This window comes from Salvelinus namaycush, chromosome 20 (genome assembly GCF_016432855.1).
Source record: "Salvelinus namaycush isolate Seneca chromosome 20, SaNama_1.0, whole genome shotgun sequence".
Taxonomy (NCBI): Eukaryota; Metazoa; Chordata; class Actinopteri; order Salmoniformes; family Salmonidae; genus Salvelinus; species Salvelinus namaycush.
This window is the reverse complement of record NC_052326.1, coordinates 29,455,714-29,468,285: the sequence shown is the minus strand read 5'-3', so window position 1 is coordinate 29,468,285 and position 12,572 is coordinate 29,455,714. Positions and strand designations below refer to the sequence as shown.

Sequence of the window (12,572 nt, the reverse complement as noted above, 5' to 3'; positions counted from 1 at the left end):
CACTAGTTCATTTAGCAGACAAGATTTGCTTAGAATTCTGTGGCATTATTTTATAGTATGAAGAATACAATTGAACATAGCTGAATAAAATAGAAAGGATATTTTCTCCAAACGATTTGAGGGAGTGGCACATGTGGCTATTATGTGTTGAGCGGTTAACAAAGAAATAGGTATTCCTATATGCTTAATTTATAGTTATTAATGTAACTTTAGTTGTTCTACAAATGTTAATACATTGTAAGGCTGTATGATGCGACTCTAATGATTTGAAAAAAGTTGTTTGAAGGGCATGAGCTCTGCTTTGTTTTTTGCACAGGCTGTACACACTTCATCAGTCACTCATTCACAATTTGACCAGCACTTGATAATGCCTCGAATTTCATGGCGGAATCCCCTTTGTGTGGCCGTAATGGTCCCTAAAAGAATCCATGCCTTTTGCGGCCGGTGGCCGTTGTGCCCTTCTCCCTGAGTGCGGCACGCTTGGAAGCACCTCTCTCACATGGCTTTCCATCACATGATCGGGTCTTTCTCACAGGCTAAAAGTGAAGACAGACACATCCGGTACGCAACTGCACACATCCTTATCCAATTCCGAGGTGCATATGGAAGATATTGGAAGAACTGTCCACATTTTACTTTTCGTCAGCCAACAAGATGAGTAGGCCTAACGAACAAGAAAAGCACTAGCCTATGTCAATCTACTATCCCCCATAGGACAAAAGTCAACCTATTCTATTCTGTGCAAGAAATAAATATTCCAAACATAGTCTGGGACAGTTGTGGGATGCGATGGACCCCAAATGAATACAACCACTAGCATCCCCCCAAAAATGTACGAAATGTGGCTGACGCAACAGATCAGAATGTTTAGCTTAAAATGTTGATAGACTATTAGGCTATTTATTCACATTATAAGTGCAGCAATGTGCACATGGTAGTAGGCTATAAGTGTGAATGTTCCATTAGCGGAAAAACACCATTATCAAAAGTGACCGCAAATGTGATTATGCATGTAGTGCTTTTATTATAAAGGTGCATTTTTATGGTGAAAATGATCTTCCCCAAAATTGAAACTCATGTGCTGCTTATGTATGCCAGTTAGGCTCTACACCCCTTGTAAAGTGGATTAATGTGCTTAATTTTAAGAAGTTATTTGGCCACTGTAGTTGTGATATAAACCTTATCAAAACATATAGGCCTATGGGCTAGGCTACACGAGGTGTGCGATTATGATTCGAAAAAGTCGTTGTTTCTTATGCTGGGCATCATTCACAAGACCTATATAAGTGAAATGCTAATATTGTCACCCATCAGACTATTCTTGATTCAATCTTGTCTTTACATATATTAAATACATATACATACATACACCTGTATCGAAACAGGGGCATTGGAAAAAATACATAATCTATGCACTTAAATAGCAAATGGAGGACGCTTTTTCCATGGTTCATTTTCATGCCAGCCAGGTGGGCTATAATCCTGTTGTAAATATAAGCAATGTGCTTAATATTAGGAAAGTTGAGTAATAAATATAGTAGGCCTAGCTTGTAAAAAGCTTATGGGATCATTCTCTTTTTAATAGAGGCCATCACTCTGTTTGCTCACGCAGTTGCATAGCCTATAGAAATGTTGCGCAACATGGGCTCATGGGCTCTCATTAAGTGTTTGATTAGATTTTCGATTACATTTGCATTTATGTCAGAGTGATTAGAGGGACAATAGAGTGCTGAGTACCAGGCAGTTAGCAATTTGGTAGGCTGCTAATGACCAGCAGCAGCATCAGAGCTTGGAGAAGCCTAATTACCGTGACTAAACGGTCACGTGGAATTTGACTGCAGTATGGCAGTAATACTGTCACCGCAACAGCTGTACTCGGGATCAATGCGTTCTCCCCTTATTTTGCTATTAGTGGTGTAGCTCTGTGGGCTGGGTGCTCAGTGGGGGCCTGTGTGCTATCAAGAACCTCATGATTTAAACATCTCCTGTATACAGCCAGCTCAAGTTCTTCTCCTAAGACATGGATATTTGTTTTGAAAAATATACAATATTAGTTTTCCCCCCCAGGACAGATGATTTAAGTGGGTGTGTGAGTATGAGCTTGTTTGTTTGTTTCTGTGTGGTGGGGCTGTTTGTATGTCTGGATTGTACCCATGTTCTGTAGAACAGCTCCTAGCTAGACTAATATTTTCAGAATGAAATGTGATTTGAAACTGGTGAGCTGCCTCTCCCTGGCTGCTGTGGTAATGTCAGTGCTTCGTGTTGTTTTCTCTCTACCCTTCATAGACCTGGCCCTGGGTTTGTACTGCTGCAGCTGGGTCTCATTTATTCCAGTGGGCACCCTGGCATAGCACATCCACCCCTGGCACATTCTCCTCTGTTGGTTGTGCTCCCTGCTTCTGCCTCTGCTCCCTCCTCCCCTGCCAGTCCACACTGGGCCTGATTGATAATGAGGCAGTTTCCTGGGTCCTGGCCCTTTTCCCTCACCCCCAACTCTTTTTTTCCCTCTTTCATGCTTTTTGGAAAAGGGCCTCCCTACTAAGCTCAAGTCAATGGATGTAACCACAACTATCTCCTCCATTGCCTGGTTGCTAGGCAGCGGGGCAGTATTTGTTTTGCTCATATCCCTGGAATTGTCTGGTCTCTGTAAGTGGAGCTTGATCCCACTGTTCTCCCCCCCCCCTCCCCCCCCCATGGGAAACTTATGTTTACATTGCCAGAGCAAGTGAAATAGATACTAAACAATAAAACATGAACAGTAAACATTATTTTGGAACGTTTGTGAGTGTAAAGACATTTCAAATGGCATATGTCTATATAGAGTTGTAACAATGTGCAAATAGTTAAAGTAAAAAGGGAAAATAAACATAAATATGGGTTGTATTTACAATGGTGTTTGTTCTTCACTGGTTGCCCTTTTTTTGTGGCAACAGGTCACACGTCTTGCTGCTGTGATTGCACACTGTGGTATTTAACGCAATAGATATTGGATTTGTTTTGACATTTTTTGGGGTCTGTGTAATCTGAGGGAAATATGTGTCTCTAATATGGTCATACATTTGGCAGGAGGTTAGGAAGTGCAGCTCAGTTTCCACCTCATTTTGAGGCTACAGTATGTGCACACTGTAATGAATACTCAGGGAGAAAAAGGTGTAGATTCACGTGCAGAGCGCGGCAGGTGTTTATTTCGCCTTCGCAGAAGGCAGGAACCGTGGTCACAGGCAGGAAATGGTCATACACAGGTAGACAAACAGGCAGGTGAATCAACTAGGACTGAAGGCTATAACTGGTTCTCACAAACGAGCTAGGAAAAGGCTTAGTAGAGTCAAAACAAACAATACCTCAAAGTCACAAACAGAATGAACTGAACTAAATAAGGAGCTGATGAGACCAGGTGAGTAACTAACACAGTAACTAACACTAACACATCAATGAACAAAAATGAAAGACAGGGCTACGTTCAAGAACACAAAGAAACAGGGCTACGTTCAAGAACACAAAGAAACAGAACACAAGGTTGACTAAGAAAATAAATACAGAACTTTACACACACTGCCCAGTCTTCTCGTGAGAGCCTGGTCTACCTACGGCGTCCTTTCTCAATTCATGTGTTTCTTTACCTAATTGGTATGTCAAATTTTATATTCCTTTTGATAGCATAGGAGGCCCTTTTTGCCTTGTCTCTCAGATCGTTCACAGCTTTGTGGAAGTTACCTGTGGCGCTGATGTTTAGGCCAAGGTATGTATAGTTTTTTTGTGTGCTCTAGGGCAACGTTGTCTAGATGCAATTTGTATTTGTGGTCCTGGGAACTGGACATTTTTTGGAACACCATTATTTCTGTCTTACTGAGATTTACTGTCAGGGCCCAGGTCTGACAGAATCTGCGCAGAAGTTCTATGTGCTACTGTAGGCCCTCCTTGGTTGGGGACAGAAGCATCAGATCATCAACAAACAGTAGACATTTGACTTCAGATTCTAGTAGGGTGCTCTAGACTGTTCTAGTGCCCTTGTAACGGATGTGAAATGGCTAGCTAGTTAGCGGTGGTGCGCGCTAGCAGCCTTTCAGTCGGTTACGTCACTTGCTCTGAAACCTAGAAGTAGTGGTTCCCCTTGCTCTGCAAGGGCCGCGGCCTTTGTGGAGTGATGGGTAACGACGCTTCGTGGGTGACTGTTGTTGATGTGTGCTGATATATGTTGATATATATATATGTTGAAGAAGGTGGGGCTTAAGCTGCATCCCTGTCTCACCCCACAACCCTGTGGAAAGAAATTCACACTTGTTGTTTCTGTACATGGATTTTATAATGTTGTATGTGTTTCCCCCAACACCACTTTCCATCAATTTTTATGGCAGACCCTCATGCTAAATTGAGTCAAAAATATTTTGAAATCAACAAAGCATGAGAAGACTTTGCCTTTGTTTTGGTTTGTTTGTCAATTAGGGTGTGCAGGGTGAATACGTTGTCTGTCTTACTTTTGGTAAAAAGACAATTATGATTTTTCAACACCGATACAGACTTTTGGAGGACCAAAAAAGCCGATTTTTTATTTATTTTATTTTTTATTATTATTATTATTATTTTTTTTTTTTTTTTTGTAATAATGACAATTACAACAATACTGAATTAACACTTATTTTAACTTAATTTAATACATCAATAAAATCAATTTAGCCTCAAATAAATAATGAAACATGCTCAATTTGGTTTAAATAATGCAAAAACAAAGTGTTGGAGAAGAAAGTAAAAGTGCAATATGTGCCATGGAAAAAAGCTAACATTAAAGTTCCTTGCTCAGAACATGAGAACATATGAAAGCTGGTGGTTCCTTTTAACATGACTCTTCAATATTCCCAGGTAAGAAGTTTTAGGTTGTAGTTATTATAGGAATTATAGGACTATTTCTCTCTATACCATTTGTATTTCATATACCTTTGACTATCGGATGTTCTTATAGGCACTTTAGTATTGCCAGTGTAACAGTATAGCTTCCATCCCTCTCCTCGCCCCTACCTGGGCTCGAACCAGGAACACATAGACAACAGCCACCCTCGAAGCATCGTTACCCATCGCTCCACAAAAGCCTTGCAGAGCAAGGGGAACAACTACTCCAAGTCTCAGAGCGAGTGACGTCACCGATTGAAACGCTATTAGCGTGCACCCCGCTAACTAGCTAGCCATTTCACATCGGTTACACCAGCCTAATCTCGGGAGTTGATAGGCTTGAAGTCATAAACAGCTCAAAGCTTGAAGCATTGCGAAGAGCTGCTGGTAAAACGCACGAAAGTGCTGTTTGAATGAATGTGTACGAGCCTGCTGCTGCCTACCATCGCTCAGTCAGACTGCTCTATCAAATATCAAATCATAGACTTAATTATAACATAATAACACACAGAAATACGAGCCTTTGGTCATTAATATGGTCGAATCCGGAAACTATAATTTCGAAAACACAACGTTTATTCTTTCAGTGAAATACGGAACCGTTCCGTATTTTATCTAACGGGTGGCATCCCTAAGTCTAAATATTGCTGTTACATTGCACAACCTTCAATGTTATGTCATAATTATGTACAATTATGGCAAATTAATTACGGTCTTTGTTAGGAATAAATGGACTTCACACAGTTCGCAACGAGCCAGGTGGCCCAAACTGCTGCATATACCCTGACTGCTTGCACGGAACGCAAGAGAAGTGACACAATTTCCCTAATTATAAGAAATTCATATTAGCAAGCAATATTAACTAAATATGCAGGTTAAAAAATATATACTTGTGTATTGATTTTAAAGAAAGGCATTGATATTTATGGTTAGGTTTGGTGCAACGACAGTGCTAAATCATCACCCGTTTGGCGAAGTAGGCTGTGATTCGATGAGAAATTAACAGGCACCGCATCGATTATATGCAACGCAGGACACGCTAGATAAACTAGTAATATCATCAACCATGTGTAGTTAACTAGTGATTATGTGAAGATTGATTGTTTTTTATAAGTTTAATGCTAGCTAGCAACTTACCTTGGCTTTTTGCTGCCCTCGCGTATCAGGTAGTCAGCCTGCCACGTAGGCTCCTCGTGGAGTGCAATGTAAGGCAGGTGGTTGGAGCGTTGGACTATTAACCGGAAGGGTGCAAAAACGAATCCCCGAGCTGACAAGGTAAAAATCTGTCGTTCTGCCCCTGAACAAGGCCCCTGAACGGTGGGTTACACCGTTCCTAGGCCGTCATTGAAAATAAGAATGTGTTTTAACTGACTTGACTAGTTAAATAAAGGTGTAAAAATTTTTAAAATAATAATAATAATCGGCCAAATCGGTGTCCAAAAATATGAAAACTTCAAATCGGCCCTAATTAATCGGCCATTCCGATTAATCGGTCGGCCTCTATTTGATATTTGCTCAGTACATTGTTTTCACTGAGGAAATGTACGAGTCTGCTGTTAATGATAATGCAGAGGATTTCCCCAAGGTTGCTGTTGATGAATATCCCACGGTAGTTATTGGTGTCAAATTTGTCACTACTTTTGTGGATTGGGGAGATCAGTCCGAGGTTCCAAATATTGGGGAAGATGCCAGAGCTGAGAAAGATGTTAAAGAGTTTAAGTATAGCCAATTGGAATTTGTGGTCTGTATACTTTATCATTTAGTTTAGGATACCAACAACACCACAGGCCTTTTTGGGTTGGAGGGTTTGTATTTTGTCCTGTTGTCACGCCCTGACCGTAGAGAGCTTTATATGTCTCTATTTTGGTTTGGTCAGGGTGTGATTTGGGTGGGCATTCTATGTTCATTTTCTATGTTTTGTATTTCTTTGTGTTTGGCCGGGTGTGGTTCTCAATCAGAGGCAGCTGTCTATCGTTGTCTCTGATTGAGAACCATACTTAGGTAGCTTTTTCCCACATGGTTTTTGTGTGTAGTTATTTTCTGTTTAGCTGTTTTGTTTGCCTGACAGAACTGTTCGCTTTCGTTCTCCTGTTTGTTGTTTTTGTTCGATTGTTTTTTTGGGATTAAATCATGAATACTTTAAACGCTGCACCTTGGTCCACTCTTCCTTCAGCCCACGAGAAGCGTGACACCTCTAGTGCATTCAATGTACAGTGAATTCGGAAAGTATTCAGACCCATTGACTTTTTCCACGTTTTGTTAGCTGGCTGGCTCGTTAGCTAACGTTACGTGATGTGAGGGATCTTAAACATGTGTACCACACCTGTTGAATATTGCCGGTGTCAGTAAAAGTCTGCAAAAAAGCTTAATGAAATTGGTTAGAGTTATCGCGTTTGAATGTTTTGGTATCTAGTGAAGAGCTCTTCTTTGTCTACACCCATTCAGCATCGTTCACACCCTCTTAGGCTTTAGCCACACCCATCTTGTTTCGCTCCTGGTGTGCACACTTGACACTGACCGATGATTTGTTTACCTCTTGATAACATGAAAACAGCCTAACCAGCTCTACTGGCAACAATTTCATTACGCTTTTTTGCAGACGTTTACTGACATCGGCCATATTCAATGTGTACACACGTTTAAGATCACACACGTCACGTAAAGTTAGCTAATGAGCCAGCCAGGTAATGTTAGCTAGTTAAACAACAATGAACAAAGTGCCAACAATACCACAGTGCTGGGAGCTAACCAACCAGGTCCAATGTTAGCTAGCTAACATTAGGATCTAACTAGAAAAGCAAACGGCTCTGGGAAACAAATAATAACGCCAGCAAGTTAACGTTAGCTAGTTAGCTAACAGTACACTTTAGCTTGAAATGAAACCACTTTCTGTCAAAATTAGAAACGTGTAATATCTGAAAATGTAGCTAGCTAACGCTAGACAATCTTACCTGTTTACATCATCATTCATGACGGACGCGTCTCCCTGTCAGGAATGCCATACCACGGTTGCCCTTAGTTTGAAGATGTAATCCAGAGAGAGGTGATTTTTCCATATCTTTAGCTATCGTACTCTAATTCCACTGATTTCAAAACTTGATCCTCCAGAATAGTGGAGATCGACATGTATGCAGCTTCACTACACAGTATATTTTTTTTAAAGCCACGTTTGACAGGATTACCAACACAGACTGACAAGCTCAAATAGACAGCAGCCTTCAATATGGCAGACCAATCCGAACTCCTCTCTCGACATGTCCAGCCCACTCATTATCTCAGCCAATCATGGCTAGTGGGAAGGTTGCTAACTTTTTCTGTGGCTTAACCAATAAAGTTCGTAATTTAACAATCGTATTTGTATTTACAGATGGCATACAAGTTTGTTATTAAGGCACATGAAAGTTCACATGTTCGAGAAGGCATTTCTGCCCCAAAAAAGCATTTTGATAAAAAAAAAAAAAAAAAAATGTTCAAACGTCTCTCCTGTGAAGTCGTGACTTGCGCCTAGTTTCCTGAATCGGGTCACATTTGTCATTGTTGGTCATTTTCTGAGGTCTGCTTGACATCTTTAGGTTTGATAGGGAAGCTGAGAGGTCAAATATACTGTTCAGGTTTTCTACTGCCAAGTTTACACCTTCAGTATTACAGTGGAGGGAATGCTGTCACCTCCGGTTAGGTGTTTGTTCCCCTGCGGTTCAGAAACCCTACATGTGTGTCAGCTCCCCTAGCTCTTGAAAATCTTCATTAGAGCAGTGGATGAATGGACTGTTTATAGTGATACAGTACCTCTCAATCTCACACCATAGGAGGTTTTCCTTGTCAGTATGTGAGGTCAAGCGATGTACCCCCCCCCCCCCCCCCAACACACACACACTCCCAGTCTTACACTCAGCACACAGTGAACAATTGTGCTGCCCTGCAGGGAGAGTTTCCACGCTGTGTCATGAAGGATTCTGGGCTGTGGAAGCACCATATGGGGGATACAGTGTGTGTGTCTGTGCTACTGTCATCATGCTTTTATTACAGTGGAGGGACGCTCTCAATGGCCCTATATCCACTCACACTCATCCTCCAATCTGAGTTCCTCTGTCAGGCAGGAAGACTAAACATCCTCCTCATAATAGTTTCCCTCTGCACAGCTTTAATCTGCTCAACGACCAGCCAGCCACCATATCACTTTCATTCAAAGGCTGCTGTGTTGAAAAGAGGCGGTCAGAACCCAGGCTCAGATTGTTTCCTCTTTGTAGAGTGAAAGTGAATATAGTCGGAATGGGATTAAGGCTGTTTGTTGTGTTAGAGAGAGGGAGTAGTCCACTATTGGGGCTGTCCCTGGCATTCCTCCATCTGGTGAGATAGAGGGGGAGGGAGAGGGGGGAGAGAGAGAGATGGGTAGAGCAGTGATATCTGCAGGCCAGTCTTCAACAACAGCCATAACACAGCTCTGAGAGTCCGTGCTGATAGAAGCCCACACTTGAATTTGTTGGATTTAATGCAATTGAATTCTATTACATTTTACCATTCAAAAGACCTGTTCTAGTTGAACAATCAGATAGCACAAGGCTTGCATAGGTTTATGTGGCTTACAATGTAGCACAAATTACTTTGGTTGAGTGTGTGTGTTTGCACTAGTCTAATGTATTATTTTGTTTATGTGTGTACATTATGTGCTTGCACGCATGCCTGTGTATGACTCAACTGCATGTGTGCATGCAACTATGTGCTGTGAACATCATAGCGGTCTTTTGCAGGTTAGCAGGTACATTAAATATTCAAGTTCTTCAGTGCAGTGCTGGCTCGCCTGCACATGCGTCCGTACATTATTAATGCAGGGGAATGGTTCAGGACCACCGTGTGTGTGTGTGTGTGTGTGTGTGTGTGTGTGTGGGGGGGGGGGGGGGGGGGTTAGCTCAGCTTTAATGTTGCAGATCGATTGTAATTGTTTGCATAATTTCTCATTTATTTTTCAAAAAAAAAAATCCCGTTACCCTACCACCCCTACCCAGATTGGAGTAAACTAACAGACAACAATTCTTCTACTGCTACTTACAGCTATTTTGGCTCACATCTACAGTATCTGTAGTTAAAGAATTGACATATTCATAATTTCCCCTTCAAGTTCTGGATTTTCACCCACTGCGGCCAATACACCATTCATTCTGATCTTAACGACAACCCTCTGATGTCCACAGATGAACCCATCTTTCCCAGTATAATGCCATTTTGCTATTTCCTTTTGCAATACATCCCTCCATTTTACTATGATGTGTTATGAGGGTCCTGAACCTCCCTATTCGTAACATTTCTGACGATATCGCCCTAAAAAGAAATACTTGACCCAAGAGTATAAAGATATTTCCCATTGACTGATCGTGGTTTTTCAGATCCCCTAACAATACAGTTTGCAGATCTGAACCCTGATATTGTGACATAAAAAGCAAGCAACCAATGGACAGACACCCCACCATGCACTTGAGAAAATACACATATTAATCAGTATAGAGTGTACACACACAATGGGCAAGTGCCTAAACATGTATATACACACACACTTTCCACTGTGTCTCTGAGTTACTTCCCTCTGTGTTCAGTTAGGAATACAATTACAATTTCAATTCTCGCTCAAGGCTTGGAGCCTGAGATGCCTCCTCCATTTCTCCTCCTTTTTCTTTACTTCAGCTTATCAACTCAGCCCACATACTGGAGCAGATCAGTGCAGGATGACTTGCTAACTGTTGGGAGCTGAGAGAGTGGCCTCTTTAGAATGCGTAACGGAGCAGAGGATGTGTCTCTTAGATTGGCCGGTTAGCATGGGGACTATAAGGAGGTTTTAAATGGAGAGAATTCACCCAGTCTGACTGTGTGTCTGCTCTGTACTCACATCACTGTTGTGATGGAATGTAGAATGTCAGTGGCTTGTTTTGTTGGTGGAAGATTATGGTTACTGTTGGGTAACGTGCGATCTGACACATAGACATACACTGCATATAAACAGTGAGTGTTGTTGGGTCAGAGTGACCATGACCCTAGTGGTGGACTGCGGGTCATTTAGCGCTGTGTGATTAGTTAACTACTCAGTGCTGCTGTCCTCTAATCCAGACAGCTAACTACTTAACATTACAGTACAGTAGTGGAAAATAGCCCAATGAGTTTCTTATGGACCCTGAACATGAAACAAGCAACATGACGTCATCTGAAAGAACAGGCCCATATCCTGTTTGTGAAAGTACTCCGACGTTTTAATTTAACGCTAATGATGATTAAGTGCCTTGTCTCAGCGGCTGTGGAGAGGGAGGGTTACAATACGACGGCTTCCTCTGAAGTTAACACACAGGTCGTGCTGTTGACGCAGGAGTTATTGGGTATAGGATACTCTGTGAAACCCTATGAGACAGAGTGAGGCACCCACTGAGTGGAGAGGGGGCCTCGAGGCATAACAATACTACCGTTTATATTATGCACTACTATAGATTGACATGACTGTTAGGCTGTAACTGGATAGGGAGCGACTGGAAGGAATATGAAAAGAGACAGATTAACTCAGAGAAAGGAAGGAGAGGGAGAGATGCATGTCAGCGTTAAGGCCTGAGGAAGAGGAGGGGGTTTAGATGTGCTTGCTGCCTGTTTAGATTTCTCCACTAACGGGAGTGTATTTTTAACCTCTGGCTGTTTTTGTTCTTTGTGCAGGTGCTGGAGAGTCAGGGAAGAGCACTATTGTGAAACAGATGAAGTAAGTAGAGCTCCATGCCTGGCTGGCTGTCTGGCTGTCTGGCTGTCTGGCTGGCTGGCTGGCTCCTCATTGTTTTTTTTTGCTGCTGTTCCCGTCAAGCATGAGCAATTAACCCAATATCACAACCTGACTCTGATGTCATTGTCAACACAAGCAGACAGGGACAGTACATTCTTAAACTAGATACCCAGAATCCTCTACATATCCTTTCTCATGCTATAATCTATACAAGGTGTCCCCAATTACATTCAGCCAATTTTATTCTTCAGTGGATGATAGTGGGGCCGGAACATAATTATAAATAATTTTTACACTGCAAATTGACCACAAGAAGCCCAAACAGATATAGTATTTGACAAAAACATAATAATTTAAAACCTTGATTACATTGGGATACGATCACGTATGCCTCTTTATCTATGCATGTGAATACTTGGGAATAGATTTTCTAATTTAAAATCACTTTGAGCTGATTTCCTGGTCATTTTACAGTCTTCAATGTCTCCTCCCCGAACAATCTCCGAAAACTTGGGGGGCCAAATCCAATCATTCGGCCTGCGGGCTGCCTATTGCGGAACCCTATCTGCATTGACCCATCTTGCACTAACTTTTTTGACTCACATACGCTGCTGCTCCTGGTTATTATCCATCTGTTACCTAGTCACTTTACTCCTACCTATATGTACATATCTACCTCAATTACCTCATACCCCTGCACATTGACTCTGTACTGGTACCCCATGTAAATAGCCAAGTTATTGTTACTCATTGTGTATTTATTTCTCATGTTATAATTTTTTTCTCTGCATTGTTGGGAAGGGCCCGTAAGTAAGAATTTCACTGTTAGTCTACACCTGTTGTTTACGAAGCATGTGACATAAGATTTGATTTGATCTATAAAGTGCATACTACTTCCTATACTTACAGTCGTAAGCCTGTTTCTTTCTCAACTGTTAGATAA

General features: G+C 41.6%; 1 protein-coding gene across 1 annotated transcript in view; it reads left to right on the top strand.

Moving 5' to 3' along the window:
- The window catches only part of LOC120065213 (guanine nucleotide-binding protein G(i) subunit alpha-2-like), a 94,955-nt gene that overhangs the window by 61,777 nt on the left and 20,606 nt on the right, over window positions 1–12,572 (top strand). Inside the window, exon 2 of the mRNA XM_039016012.1 lies at window positions 11,569–11,611. Within this exon, the coding sequence (XP_038871940.1) occupies window positions 11,569–11,611 (43 nt within the window). The remainder of the gene's footprint in view (window positions 1–11,568; window positions 11,612–12,572) is intronic.